At 36.0% G+C, this 19,676-nt stretch overlaps 1 protein-coding gene across 1 annotated transcript in view; it reads right to left on the bottom strand.

Moving 5' to 3' along the window:
* usp43a (ubiquitin specific peptidase 43a) overlaps positions 1-19,676 on the bottom strand; it is a 123,766-nt gene that overhangs the window by 44,321 nt on the left and 59,769 nt on the right. Inside the window, exons 6-8 of the mRNA XM_032563339.1 lie at positions 19,359-19,503; positions 7,160-7,328; positions 5,595-5,706 (exon numbers count right to left, since the gene is read on the bottom strand). Of these exons, the coding sequence (XP_032419230.1) occupies positions 5,595-5,706; positions 7,160-7,328; positions 19,359-19,503 (426 nt within the window). The remainder of the gene's footprint in view (positions 1-5,594; positions 5,707-7,159; positions 7,329-19,358; positions 19,504-19,676) is intronic.

Below are 19,676 nucleotides of genomic sequence, written 5' to 3'. Positions count from 1 at the left end.
ACTGTGATTTGTTGGCAGTGATCGATACATTTTGGGCTGCCATGAAACTGTGGCTTCACACAACGATTCTAACTAATGGAGGAATTGGCGTCATATAATTTAGAGGAAGTTGCAGCCCTTCATCAGCATCATCGTGAGGCAAAACCTGAGAATTTAGAGGGAAGCAAAATGAAACTTCACATTAAGATTGCTGGAATCCCTGAGAGGAAGAACGGACAGAACCTTCTGGATGATAAACTACACATTCATTAAACACACCGGACACTTTGCAGCCAACCAGATCCCAATGAACCATATACAGCTTTGGCTCTGAGGCTGTACTGGCCTGTAGATATGTTGACATCTTATGAAAGGTCTGAGAGACAAAGCAGCTCCAGCTTGTAGACAGACTTCTGCAAATCTTCACAGATTACTCACACCCAGTTGCAAAAAGGAGGACGCTTTTTATTTGCACAATGGAGAAACTACAGAAAAAACCTGATATCAGATACGGACTACTACAATCAAGATCAATATTCATCCTATGTCGACACTCGGATCTCCGACAAAGCAGAGAAAAGTGATTGCACTAGAGAAGGAGCGAGCCATAAGAAAGGTAATAAAACAACACTCCATCTGAAATGCTGTCAGCCTTCCAGCTCTAATGAATAAGGTAGAATAAAAATACATCAGTGGTGGTGCAGACAGTACAGACTTGTCAGTTAATCTCCCGGTTAGATTTATTCTCTGTTCTACAGAGAAAGTGTTTGTTCGAAAGAATGTGATTTTGTTTTATTCTGCTGTGTTTCTAATGATTTGAGTTCAGCTAATTCTACTTCTGAACTGAAAAGTGGGATGTGTGCCACATTTTTCCCAGAAATGTTTATTTTTCAGCTTGTGGAGTTGTAAGACCAGTTGGGCTAGTTTAGCCCTTTGTTTTTCTCTGGAACAGTCTAACCTAACAGAGGTATGTACGTAAAGTATATTACTACTTCCTTCAGTAGACTTGTGCCAGTTACTTAGAAGTGTGGAACAACTTCAGAGTAACAGAACAGAAACACTGCTGGCGTGTTTCTGTCGCAGGCTTTTATTTTCTCCCTGTCTTGTATGGGTATGAACAATGGGCTGATCAGGTTTCTTGAATAATAATGGTGGATAAGAAAGAGGTCACACACCCCAATCTGACCCAGTTATATGGTTGTGCTGCTGAAAAGATTTTTACATGAATTCCTCGAGATTCCTCGAATAATTCGAGTACCTCGATAGACTGAACACGGCGGGCGGCTGAGTAATTGATGGTTACAGTGTAAGTGTAGCTTTACGGACGAACCGCACAATAAATTTTATATCATCCCGGTCTGAACAAACGGGTAGCGGAGCGCATTGTGGAGGTACATGGCTGTAGATGAGTTTCTGAGTGTGACGAACGAAGGTGCCGTAAATATCCCATATTGCTGCCCCCGTTCTTACGTTTGTCCTCTGGTCTACCGGTCGTGTCTCCCACCACCCCGCACATTAGGTTTGTTCGTTCAAGGTGAGAGTTCATCTATTAAACTGACTGAAGATGAACACATAAACTAAAAGCTGGAGCATAGACATTTTTTTATAAGCCTATTTGTGAGCCTGCCTCTTTATTATTAAATTGAATATAATTTCAGATCTTTGTATAACTTTCCTTCAGGTTAACTTAGAAAGTGAGCTATTATTGTTACAGGTTAGTTTTCTAAACTACAGAAAAGTAACTGTTAGGGATGCTCAAAAATGAAAAATTGGACTGATATTGATATCCGATAGTAACGCCGGTGTTATGCCAGATTTACCAATATTTTATAATTTTTTTTATCCGATTACTCGATTAATCGTAAGAATAATCGACAGATTACTCGATTACTAAAATATTCGTTAACAACAGCCCTAGTATCTGGGGTAGGTGTGTGTGTGTGAACTTGTCACCCAAAGGTGCAAAGGTAGGAAGGATACAAAGTTTCCAACACTCAGCACCTAGGTTCAACAAAGCCTACTCATCACTAATAAAGAGGCCACACAAAATTATCCCACGGGCCACGAACGGCCCCCCAACTGCACCTTGGACACCCCAGATTTATGTAAATGGAGAAAATGTATTCACAGATGGAATGTACTTTCCATCGGTGAATCAGGCTAATGTTCTCAATCTTACAAACTGTGAACAGAAACTGTTGCCAAGCATAAAGAAGCAAATGAATCCGTGAACAGGAGCGTTAGCTTTATGACTCTGAAGGAGTCGCCTCTGTCTGCTCAGCTTTACAGGCTAAGTGAAGAAATGGCACTTCACATTAATGACTAATTGTGCACAAGTATTTAGTGTTTTTTCAATGAGCCAGGAGTTAAACATAATTTTCTCAGTGAATATGATTTATTTTCCTTGATGATTTTCTGATACCACATTTATGGGCCGATGTGAGTGTGAAAGAGACGTCTATTTAGAGCATCTTGTTTTTAAAACACTCCCATTCCTCTTGGTGACCCTGGCAGGAAGGACACAGAAGACAGATCCGAACAACACTTTCAGCGTACAACTGTATTCTCCCTCAGTGTTTTTGGAACATTTTATTAATTTGAGTTAATAAAGAAATTTAAAGCTGCTTAAGTCAATTTCCTGATTTGGGTTATAGCTGTATTTATTTCCCTGATTTTAATAAATCAAAATTAGCTACAAAAACATGATAAGCACACATTTTCCTGTAGTGTTTCCCTTGTTAATTTATTCATTTAGTACATATGAAAAATCTGTTATAATCATCAGAATAAGAGCTGATGTTTCAGTGAAAACTGTAGTGGATATTAATTTGTAATCTAAACTTACAGTGAGATATTAAACATAGTAAATATGTCCTCCATTCTCCTCACCAGCAGTGCTATTAAAATTGCTAGTAACACAATAATAATTTGACAATTAAAATGATTATTGACACTATATTATGGCTCATTATTTGCTACTGAATTCCTGAAAAGAAGGACTCAAACATTTTTAGAAAGATGATTTCACTTTGCTCACATTTATTTTCCATCAGCGTCTCTCATGGATAATTCTGAAGTTGGAATCTGGATATCACCAGAATATAAAACAGTTGATGACTTATGAATCCTTTATTCCATTTGTGAAAACCAAAACAACAAAATAGGTTATGAAATTGAGATTCATAAACAGAATAGAGGTTTGACAAAATGCAATTTTTTTTTATTATCTGACTTTAGTTAAACATTCAGTCTGCTTTCAATCACAGATCAAGAATTAGAGCTCATTTAACATGGCTCAGATTACTCAAAGGCAGGAAAACAGACCTTTACCAAAGATACAAGTAGGACGCTAACTTGGGCAACCTGTCAGTGTGAACTAGTTTCATATCAACAGCTGTCAAATGAAAATGAGGATGGCCATATACCTGTAAATGTTTTTATTTTTTTAAAAAAGAAAAAAAAAGGCAAGCTCTATCGTATGCATTCTTTGCCTTTACCATGACCCAGCTCCCAGTTTCAATGCTTTGAGACTGCTTTGGTGTGAAACAAGAATGGAAATAAACAATGGAATAAAAGTAGATGATAATAATGAAATGAACTGATTCTACAACTGGAAAGAACTCAAAACATTTTGGGATGTTTGACACAGTTTATCCTAATAAACCAACTGTGCTAAACCAACCACATGATGGCACCAAAAAACATTTGATGGAAAACATAAGCACCAATGTAAACTACATTGCCAATACTTCCTGGATGTTGATGGTCAAAACATTAAAGAAAGGAAAATTTTAGGGATGTTTTCTGTGTTAGGTTTTGTATAAACGTAAGATTTTAGTTTATTAATTTCTTGTTTTTGTTTATATTATTTCTCTTTGTTAACATTTTTCATTTAATTTATCTTAAGATATCAGCACATATTCCAGTAGGTGGCACCACAACACAATGTTAGGAGAGGGCAAAAGCCAGAAAAGTTAACTGAAAAAAAATCAACACAATTACTGATATTCTTTATAAAGAAACTGAACTAACAAGAAAAAGTAATGCTATTTAAGTCTGGTTGATTACTTCTTTATTGTAGCAAAGCTTTTTCCTCACAGTATGGTTAATAAACCTCTTTATAGGCCTTTTATTCTGCATTTGTAGATTGAGCAGCAGAGTCAAGCATGTAAGTTTTATCCATGGAAAAATTGACAAATATTCTCTGTAAATAATTACATTTTGTCCATAAAGCATCTTTTATACAAAAAAAGTGCTTCACACAGGGCATTTACAATAAAATCTGATTGGATTAAAACAACACTTTATTTGAAGGGATTTGCATAAGACTGACATAACATTGATGAAAATGAAGGGGTGTTCATGAATGTTTACAACTGTTGTCATGAAGTGTCATTTGGCAAATAATGACACTATTAATGCAAAGTTGCACTAAAAGCTGCATGAAGAATCCATTCAAAGTGTCAACTTTGCATTATTTGGTCAATCGGGACCCGTTTACTGCAATGTTCTATTGAAATTTGCATTATTAAAAGTGTCAACTTTGCAGTATCTATTGAACAAACAGAGCAGTGATTTGTGACTCACAAAGCAAAAATGAAATGTTTTCATCTGAAGCAAAAGAAGCTTTAGATTCCAATTTAGAGCCGTCACAATTTGCAAAACATTATTCAGACAGGAAGGTAGAGGAAAGTTTTCAGATGAAACAGCAGCCGATCAGAAACCAACATGCTGAGATCAGAGGATGCACTGAAGAATGACTGGAACGCAGCAGGAATGAGCACAGTTCCGTTTGTTCAAGAAACCAAAGGAAATCGTCTTGTTTTCCTAAATTGCCGCAGCGGCGTTAACAGCAAACATTGAACTAATGAAACCTTCGTGCTCCTGGTATGACCTGTGTGTGCACACTTGTGTATTAGCAGCACAACTGTGCTTTACGCAAGTATTTAGTGCCCAACTAATGTGATTTCATTTGAAATAAAAATACATTTAATTTTTGGTGTAAAAAAACTTAAAATGTTTTATTATTCATTAGCTAAATTTACACTAGTCCACAATATTGTTAATATTTTTGAGCAACAAATAAAGTTTGTACGACTGAAACTAGAAGTGTGAAAAATTTATATATATTTTTAAATACAGCTCTGGAAAAAATTAACAGACCACTTAAAAAGATCCGTTTTTCTGATTTTACTTTATATAGGTATATGTTTGAGTAAAAATATTGTTCATTTATTCTATGAACTACTGACAACATTTCTCTGAAATTCCAAGCAAAAGTTTAGTCTTTATTTGCAGAAAATGAGAAATGGTTAAAATAATCAAAAGTTGCAGTGCTTTCAGACCTCAAATAATGAAAAGAAAACAACAATACTAATGTTTTCACTCAGGAAGACTTCAGAAATCAATATTTGGTGGAATAACCAGGAGGTTTTCATGGTGCAGTGGTCTCTTAATTTTTTTCCAGAGCTATATATTCTAAATAAAAGAGGTCTAACTTGTGGGTTTAGTTTACATTGCATTTTCAATCAGTTTGGCTGTCAGAAGTCAGTGACTGTGGGACAATGAGGAGAGCGGGTTGGCGTGTTACGGGTTGGTGAGGGTGCAGTAAATACCTGAGCCTGGGATCCATTCAGCATGAGATAATACTGCTGGCTGAGGATGCTCTGCTGCAGCTGCTCCCACGAGATATTCCTGTCTTCAAGCATGAGAAAAGGAGGCCCAAATCTGAGAAGAATAAAGGAGGATTTTGTATGGTTTTTTATTTTTATTTATTAAATAGATAAATAAATGTTTATTTTTAAATACATATATATGAATTTCACTCAGAAATTACCAACAATATGCATTTTTTCTATTTTTTTCCATTTTGAAAGTTGAATTTGTAAAGAAAAGGTTTTCCAAGTACGGCCTATCCATGCATTATGTCACATTCTATTGAGACTCATAAAAAACAACTTTCTGTGAATTCACCATATCAACCTCAAGTGAAAGTATGTGCACAATATATATAATAAAAGATAAGATACCAGCTAATACGTCATCAAGTCTTAATAAAAGAACATTTCATCCCCTCATCCTCTGGCTACCTTACATATTTGAAGCGTAAAACATTCATTGATGTTATATCTGCACCAGCTCAGGAGTGGAATGCATTATGTGTTGCAGGGACAGTTATGGAGCTGAGATGATGGGAATGCAAGGAGCAGCTGTTGTTTGGCGGATCTCTTCATAAATTGATAAATATAAGTTAAAAGCAGAAACATCTTGTTAATTCTGTTTGATAGACTCAGCTCCATAACACAAACCAGAGTAAGTAAAACAAATTATTCCTGCAGAAACTTAATATATAAAGTACAATTATCAAATATTTTTAGGATGAGTTGGAGTCCAACAAGCTAGAGATTTATTTGGAAGCTAAAGAGAGTTTTTTTCAAGGAGAACACCAGTTAACATTGTTTATTAAAGTGTGTCTGCAAATTCTTAGAAAGCTTTTCAATTACACTAATGCAACAGATTTTTCCTGGCTATTTTTCAGAGGCACATTGCCTAAACTGATGACAAACTTGAATATTTACAACTGGAGCATAACTGAGCCTTGCTAGTGGTTTGTGAGTAGATGAGATTTCAAATGTCAGATCCTGACATTATCCCGCTTTTGGAAGCATCTGCAATCTGCTCTCGTCTAAAACACTATCCACGTGTGAATATTGCATTCATGTTCGCACATTTGAAAGCAATAACATTACGCCCCAGAGGAGCAGATGGTGTGAGAAACTGGAGACAAATACATCTGGCTCTCCATCTGTTAGTAGCAGGTTACACATCAATGATGCACACAGAGATTTTGCTGTAAATTAAGGACAGTAATTAGATGGAAACTGCTCAGTTCCCAGTAATTTCCCAGATATCACACAATTACTGTAGGAATGCTGCTAAGACTGCTAAAACAACACAGTTTCCTCTTGTAAGTACAAAACATTTACAAAAAGAACAAAGACTTAAAGCAAATAATTGTGAAGCTCAGAAAATGTTCCCACCTGACGTCTTGACGGCAAAATGTTAAAAAAAAAAAAAAAAAAACGGCAGACTTGAGACGTTTATCCAGTAAAGTATGGATAAAATTTTTTTAAAGAAATCAATAAATAAGACCTCCATTATCCCATTTTTTCTAGCTTACCTGGCAGCTTGCTGTCCAGACCCAGTTGTATTGCACATGAGCAGGAGAACCTTGGAGGAGCTGCTCTGATTCAGGTACTCTGAGGAGAGTCGTCCTGATGCAGGCAACTTCTGACCATTGGGCCCTGTGGTGGAGGAGTATGGAGATGATGGGAGGCTGTGGTGATACCCTGAGGAGAGCAAATGAAACAGAGACAGATGCGCAGGTCAGATTTGAAAAAGTTACACAGCTTCATCTACTTCCACCAATATGTGATTGTTTGAAAATAAAACAGATCTGACTTTATCAAATACTTTCGTACATTTGCTGCTTCAAATAACACAACAGACACAGAATTTCTTAAAAATATTAAAGTTTCCCCGTGTTAATCAGAAACTTATACTTTAACATTTGTAGGTCAGGACATTTGAGTATTTTCCTATACAATAATTACAGTGAGTCTCTGTACCCAAATCCACAGGCTGTCGGAGAAAGCTGCACAAAGAAGAGCTAAGTCACTCACCATTACAAATTATAATAAAGACAAAAGATCCTAAAGGATATAAAGAAAAGGAATTATTTCCGTGAACTTTCGTGTGAGCTTCCCTGGAGCTGCACTGAAATATGTCATGATCCAAATTAATGAGCCATATCAACATGTAAGTCTTAGCATGCTTGCATTAGCATAGAACTTCAGAAAAAAGCAGATCAGAAATGTTCTTGGAAAGCCATAACAATAAATCACTTTTGTAGCCATCTAACCCGAGTTAACCTCATGCTGGAGCAGCATATTACGACTGTCATGAGGAAACTACAACCAGAGCAAAACTTAAGCATATACAATCAAGTCCTAAATTATTCATACCCCTTGCAGATCCTTCATCTGACTGAAAGTATTACTTTATTATTATTACTTTACTATATTACATTTGCCATTTTGGAGTGTTCTGATTCAAATCAGATACAAAATTTGTGAAAGGAGGTAAAATGCAAAGGATACCTTCCAACTTAAAATATCATAAAAATAGCAGATGTAAAAAGATGTTCAGCAAAAATTGGATTGGTAGAATACCAATATGGTTTTTATTGATTACTCAGAATGGTTTAAATAATTTGACATCCTATTTTCTAAATGTACATAAATAAATACATTATTACAAAAATATATACACACCTTTTACTTTGCTTATATTAACTCTTGAAAGGCACCTGTTGCATTTCCTGTCAGAAACAAACTTCCTGGCTGAATGGAAACAATCATAGATCTGTCAAGGGCAACAATATTTTTGGCTTATCTATGTAGGGCATTGATGTTATTATCTGTACAGCAGTTTCAGCCACTAAAGTTATGTAAGCCAAAGGGTGTAACTCTACGAATAGCAGAGTTGGCATTTTACCTCTTATTTGTAATTTTTTTTTTCTTTTTTTTCGTTTTTATGCAATTAAAATGCATTCTTTTTCAGAAGTACAAAAAATAGATTAGACATAGATATGAAAACATTTCTTTTGGAATAGCAGAATATTAGGGTGTTCATTTTTTCACATTTATGAGTCAGTGTTGTGTAACTCACTTGATTTTACTGACAGGTTTCATTTTGTGAACAGTAATGAAGGAAGTGCCTATTTTGGTTTAGTCCTATTCTCTTTTGAAGCATATCTCATTTTGAGCAATGAAGAAAACTGGTGAACAATTCTTACACTGTCACACTTCAACAAGCCGCTTCATCCACCTTGGGTATTCAAGGTATTACAAAGAGATTTATTTCGAAGTTGATAGAGATTATGACAATAGATCTGGTTGCATCTTCTCTAGTAATGAGGTGCTCCAACTTTGTTTTCTTTTGTAAGGTTAATGTTGCCAATCAATTAATTTGTCTAAAAGCTAGAAACAACCTATTTACCTCTGTGCTTTCATTTTCAACTGTGCAGCTTCTCGATAATAAAAGATGTGGTCTTTTTGAAAGCATGCTAGGCTAAGATGGACGCTGGAATAAACATGACCAGGTAAATAAAAACAGCTTAAGGGGACAAAATGTGAAATTGTTCACAAACATGGCTATCTAACGTGACGTGATTGCACAATGGTTCAGAAAATATTTTAGAAAAATGTCTATTAAGGTAGAGTTGCCCTTTTGTTCTTGTTTACCCTGAGGAGCTGTAAAAGGAATTGGATCTTGTATCGCACACACTTCCATGCAAACTAAAAGATGTGCCGCTGTGATTAATAGCTGGGTAATAGCTGGAGGGGATACAGAAGGCGCAACCTCTCGTCTCCAAGGAAACATAAACTTTGACACAATCAAAAGGACTTAATTAGACAGTGCTTGTTTGATCCCTAACATGCAATTAATCACTGCCATTTTTCTCAAGAAAACAGTGTAGCATACAGAAACTGAATACACAGAGGTAAACAAGCATTAAGAGCTGTTAGGCTGAATTGTAAAGGCTCAACCAAAGTGAGCACATAGCTTTTGAAAGCACAAATATTGGTCAGAAAAAAAAAATCTACAAAAGCAATTAAATTGTTTTTGGTGGTGCTTGTGACTATGAAGTTACACATAATCCAGGTAAGAAAAACAAATGAGTACATGGTGATATTCAGAGCATGAAATGGTAGCCAATCTCTATTTAGTATTTAACTAAAGATATTTAGTTAAATACTCTATTTAGTATTTAACTACGTAAATAGAGATTGGCCAAAACAAGAACCTAGAAACAAATTTGACTAATAGTTTATTGATAAACTGAAAAAGAATACACACCTATATTCATTTTTAGAAGTGAAATAAAGTTTTTCACCACGTCATAACACACTGCACATAAACATGATTTAAACCACAGTATATATCTGAGAAAAATTCATTCTTAGTACTCTCAGAAAATTATGGTTTAAAGTGTCAAAATGGCTTTTTTTCATTTCAGATAAATGATTTTACTCCATTCAAGTGAGGACATGATCTAATGAAAAAAAAAAACACTAATAGCAGTCTCCATAGAATAATGAATCTGTGATGAGTTGGTAAAAAGCTACAAAGGCTAATAAGTCAATCTGTAAAACAAACTGTGGGGCAGCTAACATAGCTAAGTAGCCTGCTAGTACCAACTTGTCATTCCTTCAAAATAAAATTATAAAGAGCAAAACAAATACAATGCTGCTAAATAATTTCTTTGGCTCATTTCTTATTTTATTTTGTTCTATTTTTTCTTCTGAAAAGACCTATTGTCTCACTGGAAGTTTACTGAAATCAAAAATAAAGTAAAAAAAGAGAAATAACTTATTTTCCTTCAGTAGGGAATTTCTGATACATTTATCTTAACATTTAAAATTTCAGCTTTTGTTTCAAACTTTTCCATTAATACAATATTACAGAGAAGCCACAGTATTTTTCCTCAGTATTACAATTCAAAGCCTCATTGTTTCACCCTAGATGTGACTTTACATCATTGTCCTGACAAACAGGCAGTACTCCAATTGCAAACTTCCCCAGCACAAAAAGTTAATGTTGGGATTTCAAATTAACTTAAACGACAAAATACCTCCACATGAATTGTTATTGCAGTCAATTCTGTAATTTCTTCCAACAACTTCTCAGGCAAGTATTTTAAAACCAAAAAAAGTGTTTGTCATGCTTGATAGGCAGTGTCATTCCATCCACAGATCCCAGGGGATGATGTAAGAAACCTCCTGCCAGACTCAATCTCACACTAGTTTTCTCACCCCTTCTTCATGAGATGGACAGATGAGAACTACAGGAAAGCTGAGGCATCAGAGCAAAGGGAACAGAAACTAGCTAAAAAGACTAACCTGGGAATGTTAGGGAAAAGGAATGAAGGCAGAGGCCTTTAAATTTAAGAAAGGAAGAAACCTCACAGGGGTGAGGACATCATCAAAACAGTTGATGAATTCAGTGATCACTTGACATGAGATTAGAGTTTCTTGTTTTTCCCAAGATAGCTGGTAGCATCTCCATGAGCTGCAATCTCTGATCTCTAATTAAAAGATAAACACTGGGCCTTAAGTGGACAAAGCTGAATTAAAGGGGCGAAATACATAAAAGAAAGGGAGGGAAGATTTTGAAGAAGATTTTAATTATTCTGCAGACTGAATTTAGAGTGTATGACAAGATTAATTAAACAACGCAAAGTAAACGAAGATACTGCGCCCCTTCTGGCATTCATCCTCTCTTTACAACATCATCATTCTCCATTCCTTCACTTTGCTTTATATCTTAAACTCTAAATGCTCTGAAGGCCTGAAGTTTATTGACTGTCAGTGAAAAATTGGCACACAGTTGTGTCTAAAGCGGTAAGGTGATTAAAGACCAGACGAAATAACTACCAGAACAAAACATTTTGTAATGTGATTTATTTCTCGTTAATCTCTGGACATTTTTCACATTTTTTAAATTAATACATACATCCGATTTTTTTTTATCAACGTGCTTTTAAAGGTTGAACTCCTGGGTGATGAAGAGGACGGCACAAACTCAAGAGTGAGACGAAGGTGACATTGAGAGTGACAATGATAGAGAGTCTGAGGAAGTGTGAGTGAGGCTGGAATGCCTGCAGAACACACAACCACCATCACCGCCCCGACCCACACGATCACATCCACAACATGCGCCATGAGTGTGCCACACAAAACCAGCACAATTATGCGCCTAATTGTTGCAAATTAAACTAAATAATAAAAAGGAGAAACAAAGCAGAACTATTTGAAGTAAACTCTCCTCCTGCCAATTCCCAGGCTCAGGACCGGTGTCTGCGACATCCAGAGGAGATGAAGTCACAATATTGGCAAAGGTTTTGACGAGATTTAACAGTTTAAAAATCTGTTTACTTGTTCTTAGTTAACTTCACCACACAGTCATTTTTAGCTTATGGAAAAAAGAACCACCTGCCAAATAAACCAAAGTAAAGTAATCATTTAAGTCTTTGTTTATGATGCATGTACGGTCACCTCGACAGAAGCACACAGAAACGTACAGAACATTTTACATAAAATCCCTTTGTTTGCACAATTTTGTTGTTAATATAAGGGGAAAAAATAAAAAGTCAAATAATTATAAAACACTAAAAAAAAAAAAAAATAAGGTATGCACAATGTGGACACTTGTGGCTTATAGAGAAGTGTGGCCTATATATGTTCTTTCTTTTTCTTTTCAAAGTTAGTGGTTGCGGCAAATGGTCCTGATGCTCCATAGTCCAGAAATCACTATATGACCTCAGGGACCCTCCAAACTAAATTAAGAGCATGGCTGGTTTCTGAAAGGTCTTTATGATACACTGATGTTCAGAAGATTACAAAGGTACCATGGGGAAAGTCCGTATCATTGATTTCAAACTCTTCGTTTGTCATCACCAACGTTAATAGGAGCACAAGGTAAAAACAAATACCCAAATGCAAGTAGTGTGAAAACAATTGAGCAAAATCACATCTCAGCATGACTTACTCCAGGACAATTTGATGGCCTGGAAGCAGGAAGCACACCATAACTTTAAAATTTTTTTTTGCCAACAGCAGATTGTGCATAGGAGCAATTAAACACACCTGATTCAAACATAATCTTTCCTTTCTAATTAATCCAATTTCTTGATGTTCACCTATCCCTCAACTGCATCCAGCTCATCTCCCGCTCCCCCCGTTTGATCCACCATAAGGCAGCGCAACGTTGCATCACCAGCTGCTACGACATCTGCACTGCATCCATGTATTAAATGAAAACAACACATAAGAGCAACAAAGCTGCAGTTATTTGAATAGCCCTGGGAATTTTGCACTTAGTTGCATCATGCCTTAAACATTAACCCAGCATTCCAAAACCAGTGAGGTAGTTTATGTATAAGTTATAAAAATTATGAAAATATGCTGTTGAAGACACTCATGTTTACCTCTTCATTAGATTCATCCAAGTAGTAAAGCTCATTAATAATTCATGCTGTCCTTTTAGGAAACATTCAGTTGATAGTTGTTGATTTATCCGTGTTCCCTCAAAGATATCAAACATTTATTACAAAAGGAAATGGAATGACTCATAAAATACAACTAAAGAGTAAAAGGTAGGCTCTGTAGTATCAATGTCTATCGTATACAGTCACTTAAAGAAGACTTTTGTCAGCAGTTACATAGTTATAGATTTTACTTTTTAATATCAAGAAGAAAGGGTAGGCTGCAGGTGATTTTAGCAGACCACACTACCCCCTTAATCCTCCTTGGAGTATTTGGAGTCATTTTCTCTTGCAGCCTTATCGCTCCATTTATAATATACACAAATTGCCTCAGTTGTTGAGGATGAAATCGGATGCGAGCCTAGTGCTTACTCACTTAATTGATTTTTCAGTGGTTTTTTTTCTTCTTTAAATCAGACAACTGCCGGCTGTCATTTCCCCGAAACACAAAACCTCATTACTGCACCAGACAGCGACATTCATTCAACATCAGCCAAACATTTAGTGACAAGCACAGCCACTTCAGACAACAAAGGAGTTCACTGGACACAATCAACTTTGTCCAGCAATGTTAATACAAAATTATACTACAAGATGTCAAGGTTACATGATTTTCTGTTATTGGAGAACTGTTCATTGGTCTCGTCACCACCGTTTACTCTGGGTTTACTGAGAGAAAATCTGGATCAATTTAACAGGAAATATGGCAGTTATTGGTAAATTTGTGTGATTCAACTGAAAGAAAGGAGCATGTATTTTTTAATATATTTTATTCATAGAACATAGAATTTAGCACTAATGTCCCAAAACTGCCGTTCTCCTTCTTCTTAAAATGGTATTAATACGTTGACATTTCTGCGGAGAAGCCTTTAATAAAAAACTCTTTTAGCCACCAGGGCTGCAATTTGACAAGTAAAGCATCATTTCATGGAAGAAACAGAACAGACCAAGAGGTAGGAAGATTTATTCCACACAAAAGAAGAAAATTGTTATCTGCTATGCTCTGTTTCCCCTCCTGCTGTTAAAGCCCATTTTCAGTCATAAAACACACATATCTGGGTTTCCAGTTTGAAGATGGCAGACTGTGTTTCTGGGCACAGTTGAGTTTGACTGTAGGTTTTATCTTAAAAGCAAATTGTAAGACAAATTTCTAGTTTTTCACAGTTTTTCATAATGTTCAGCATTATCCGGCGACACATATGAAGCCAATCCTATCTATTTAGGCAAATGTCTACAAATCAGCCACTGTCCTCTACTGCTCTTGTGTGAGAAATGATTGACTGACAGACAGTTTGACTGTCTGCATGTTTGCAGTTAACAATATTCAGCGTAGCCAACTCGGCGACTTTCTTGCTACATTTAGAAACATTTCAGACAAAGAAAAATAAAAATCAGTATCAGCCAAAATCAAAATTGGCAGGTCACACTTGAGAAAACTGCAACTGGTGCACCCCTAGTATCAAATGTGTAATAAAAAAATGCTTTATAATTTCAACCTTAGACAGCTTCTAAAGCAACTGCTAAGAAGTTATCTCTGTCTCAGCGGATTATTTGCAATAAAAGTAACAAAGTACTATCCATACCTTTGTATAAGTAGTTTATCTGTGGAAAACTCAAAAGGTAAATACACCTGTGAGAGCTTTGCACTTTTAGCACAAACCCTGTCAATGAAATGAGACATGAAATGGGATTTTGAACCGGCACTCTGCATGTTTCACACTAAATCTGTCTGTTTATATATTCTATCTGTAATGAAAATTTCATCTAGTTTGCATAGTCAGCAAACTAGATGCTTAATGGTTTTATATTTATAACCCCTTCACTACACCTCATCCAGCCAGACAGGATATTCAAACATTTTCCCATATTTTCCTTTTCAATACAGAGACTGCAGGTGTAAAATCCTCTCCATAAATAAATGAAATAAAAACACAAGCTTCACCAGAGCGACTGACCACAGTTCACATGTGAGACAAATGTCCTGTTTTTGGAGGAAAACAGCCTAAGGTGGTTCCCATGTGTCAGCTATCCATGACTGTGTTAAGCCTGTAGTCTTTCTCCATGGCCATCAATCACTGTTAGCATGTAGCAGGACTTTCTCACACAAGCTCTAAAAACAAACCAAATGATGGACAATAGCAGCACCGTAGTTCTCCCAATCAAACCCCAAACGTCTGACAAAATACAGAAACACTGACAATTTGAACAAAGAAATTATAAAAGGCATTTAATGTTTTCACTTTGTTGTGAGAAGTAGTTTACACAACTCCAACTATTCAGCAGAGTGATATAATTCCTGAAACTTTTTCAATAGTTTTTCATAGTTCTGACTTTTTAAGCATTCAATTTTAATACACAAATCCAGTTTATTATGGATTTACTGCAAATATTCCCATATGGGTCAGGCTTCAGATATGAAATCTGCAAATAAAAACACCAATTGTAAAAAGGTAGATGGATGAATGGAGAGAGGAAATGATTGATATGTGGATGGATGGAATGAATGAAAAGATAGGAAAACCTTTCAAGCAAATGAATAACTCTAATTGGCTGGTAACTGTTTGACATTTATCAGCGGTAACATCCTCTCCGATGAAGCAGAGATGATGGATATCCATCAGTATGATTAATACCAAAGCAATGACAAGTGCACGTTTTTACAGTAAGGGTGTAATGTAAATCTGGAAAGAATTTCTACGTAGAATTTCTACATAGAATGTCACACAAGAGTCAGATCAATGTAACTCACTTTCATCTCAGGATACAAAAACATGCAGCTAAGCATTCTGGGAAATAGTTCCCACTCCTGTCTATTTCTTCTTTCAGTTTTTTTTTTTCAAGTGCTACGTTGTAAGTTTATCTTTCACAAACTCACACATTTAGGTTCAAAATCTAAAACTCACTAAATGTATTTGACTTAAAGAGTAGAAGATGGTAGACATGATTAAACGCGACTGAAATGTTTTACATTGTGTTTTATTGGAAGCGGTTGGGTATGGTGCATTCCCTGCTTAAAGAAGATAGGACTTTTGCGCTATGTTTCCATCCAACTGTCAGGCAAATTTAAAATGTTGTAAGAAAGAAAATGCGAATTAGGCGTGTTTTCCATTACTGGTTTGGAGTGACTCAATCAGGCTCTGCAAAGTGTAACTTTGTCAGATACTGACGTTAAGCATGACTGTAATAAACAGGAAGTAGAGGTTGCCAATTAGCATGGACCACACATCTCAAACATGGAGAGAGGTTTTCAGGAATGTGTCAGGCAAGTTGTAATTGTTGTGTCATGTCAACCAGTATATCTGATGTTAAAAACTAGAGACAGAAATGCAATTCTAATCAATGAACACAACAGAAACAAGTCATCAGTCATGTGAGGAAAATGTTAGAATTTATTCAGCACATCTGTTTCCATCTCTGTTTTAGAGTATTAACTCTTCTGAAAAAGTCAAACACCACCTCAAGCAGGCTTAAAGCAGGCTATAAGCAAAATTTTGGATATTATTTCAAAATGTGACGTTTCAATCAATATTTTCTAACGCAAAACTTCAAAATGAATATTAAAAAAACATTTGTTAGTTTCAAACCAGTATTTGAAACTAAGGTTATCCGATGGGATATTTGTCTTAGGAGTGAAAGAGAAGTAAAATCTGAAGGAGTAGGGAATGCATCCAAGGGTGTGTTTATGTGTTTTGCTTTACTTATTTTCTTTCTGTCTATAATCATAAGAATACATCATGGCTGGTTAGACTTAATATTATCAGATTCTGGTCTGACTGCAGCTTTTTTATTCATCTGCCTAAATTGTTTATTTAGTCCTAAATTTGAGACTTATTTCACTAAACTTTCAGGTCGTCTTATTGTAACACAGAAAAATCAGAATCTCAGTGAATACAAAAAGCTGTTTTCAAATGATTGTTTGATTTATTAAAGGACAAAAGCAATCCAAACCAGCTTGACCCTGTGTGGAAATGAAAATGGCCCCCTGAACCTAATAACTGGATGTGCCATCCTTAACAACAACAACTGCCAATCAAACATTTGCGATTACTGGCTTAGCAGAAAACACTTTGATGTGATTTCCTCCCAGAGTATTTCTGCTTACATGTGCCAGTAAGGTCTGCCCTCAAAGGCTGAACATTTATGACCATCTACACTATAATTCTGGCAGATTTATTACTGACATGACTTACTAGGTGACTGCTGATGTGTCTCCCATTTTATTCATAAATCTAAGCACAGTTTCTTTGTAGAGGCCTGTCCTTCTAGGAAGAAGTTTGAAAAAGACGATCTACAGTAGATGGCTCTAGGATAACAGCCTCTCACCCTTACACTTGACCTAACTTTACAAGAAGTGTAAAGTTTCATGATGTTGATAGAAAACTCAAAGGAATCAACGCAAGTCTGTTTATAGACTGCTGGGTAACTGGCAGCACACGATTGTTTCTCTGTGACAGCGGTAGACCAGTCCTCTTATAACTGTGAAGATGTGGTGTGTAAAGGCAAAATGGAAATGCCACCCACTGAGAAAGTTAAGAGCTTTTAGTTTTTATGAGCAGAGAATTGAATTACAGTTAATTATTCTTCCTCAGTGGGAGCTGTGCTCTCTTTACAGCTTCAGAGAACTGTGGGTGTAGAGTTAAATGGCAACAACAAATTGACCACAGAGCGTACCACTAACATCATCTTAGTGACTGTAATTACACAGCACCCCTGAAGTCTTTTTCTGACACGGTCACTGATCTGTTAAAGAAATGCTTGTTTAGCTTTCAGATATAATGTATGTATGTGTCTACAGAATGAAAGTGAAATGGTCTTGATGAAGCAGGCTGCCGACGTCTCCCTGGTTTCTGTATGAGCAAGGTTGAAGTTCAAAAATAAAAGCCTGGAAGTGTAATAAACACTGAAATGTTAAGGCAGTACATACAAATTCAAACTATTTCTCAACAGATGGGGCTGGAGGAATGATCTTTACCCCATTATTGAATTTAGGTAAGCTTATTTTATGCTTAACATAAAAAAATTCAGTAAGGAAATTCAAGATTCACCAAGAAATTGACTGATGACTGGGTTGGAAACAAAAAAAGATCCATTTTAATTCCTCATCTGTGTGCTCTTCATATTCAACAAGTTGTGCAGGGAAAGCTGTTACAGAATGAGGGACTCAATGTGAAAAAATTTCAGAATCAGTGAGGTCAAATAACAAAAACTGTGTGAGAGGCTTCTAACGAACGATTTCTGCAAAGGCATACAGCTGAAACTAGACGCTTATATGCACAGAATAGAAAGATGGACACCTTTTTTTCCACTGTCTGAAATTAACTTGGATGAAATTTCAGTTTTAGGTAAGTTAGAATAACCAAAATAATCTGATTTGCTAAATGAGACAAACAATGTCAGAGATTCACTTATCAATGTCTTCAAACTCAGAAGTTTAAGAAAAACCTGAGATCAGAAATCGGCAACAAAATTCTAATCCGTGCATCTCTATTAGAAATAGTTTAAAATATGAATTAAACTAATTAACAGAATACATGGAAACTATAATGTTAACTCAAAGAGATCAGCACATTTATTTTTATTTTCTAAGGAACCGGGGGACAGAACCAGCTCTCCGAAAGAAAGAAGAAAGGGCTTAATTCTGCCATTAACAAATTTTCTACTGCTTGTTATTTTAACAAACAGATTTTTTTGCTTTTGCAGTCTGAATTTCTTTCGGAAAATGTGTACACAATAAAAAAAACCTGTGGATTATGAAGAATGCGCTTTATGGGAGGAGTGGTTGTTTGTCTGGTTTTGTGTACAGACGGAAGAAGAAGAAGAGGAGGCGCACTCTCTGAGTTTTAGGAAATAAAGTTCTGGGACAGAGCAGAGACTTCAGAAATTTTAACTTCAGCTAAATAAATTTAATCAGCAGAGGCTTTCATGTGAGATGTGACTCCAGCAAACTTCATATTTTGTATGATGCCCCCCATTCAGACATTAAATTGAATTGAATTTAATCTGTTAGGATGCAGCAGTGCATGACCAAACAGAATGAGAGCTCTTTCATCTCCAAAGTAAATTGTGTGCTTTTAGAAAACAGAGTAATCGCAGAAATGGGCTCAATGAGAGTAAAAGAAAAAAAAACATCTATAGATATAATCATTAATTGAGACTGAAAGTTAATCAGAGGTACGAAGGAAAGAGGAAAAAAATAAAAAATGATGGATGAATAAATTTGCTAGATCAGTGCACAAATAAATGGGTTTATAAAGAATGTTGCCAGGGTTACCTGAGTGAGGAACAGAGCCTCCACGACTGCTGTTTGGAGGAGCCTGGAAGGCGTAGACGACGTCGCTATCGGCGATGGCGGTCAAGTCGTCGTCATCTGAAAAGGAACGCTGGAAACCGGTGGAGTAAAGTTCGGACAGGATGACCTGGACCACAGATGGGACGACATTAAATGTAAACATCAAATGTTTTTGAAACAGTTCTTATAGCAGAAACCTCAAGGTTCCTTTTTATTTTATAAAAAGAAAAACCCAACTTGAAGTAAGATTTTTTTTTTCCCTTATGAATGGATTATACAGAGCATTAGCTTTATTGGCTC

Source organism: Xiphophorus hellerii, chromosome 5, assembly GCF_003331165.1.
Source record: "Xiphophorus hellerii strain 12219 chromosome 5, Xiphophorus_hellerii-4.1, whole genome shotgun sequence".
NCBI classification, from domain to species: domain Eukaryota; kingdom Metazoa; phylum Chordata; class Actinopteri; order Cyprinodontiformes; family Poeciliidae; genus Xiphophorus; species Xiphophorus hellerii.
Note: the sequence above shows the minus strand (reverse complement) of the source record. Positions and strands in the feature narration are given on the sequence as shown.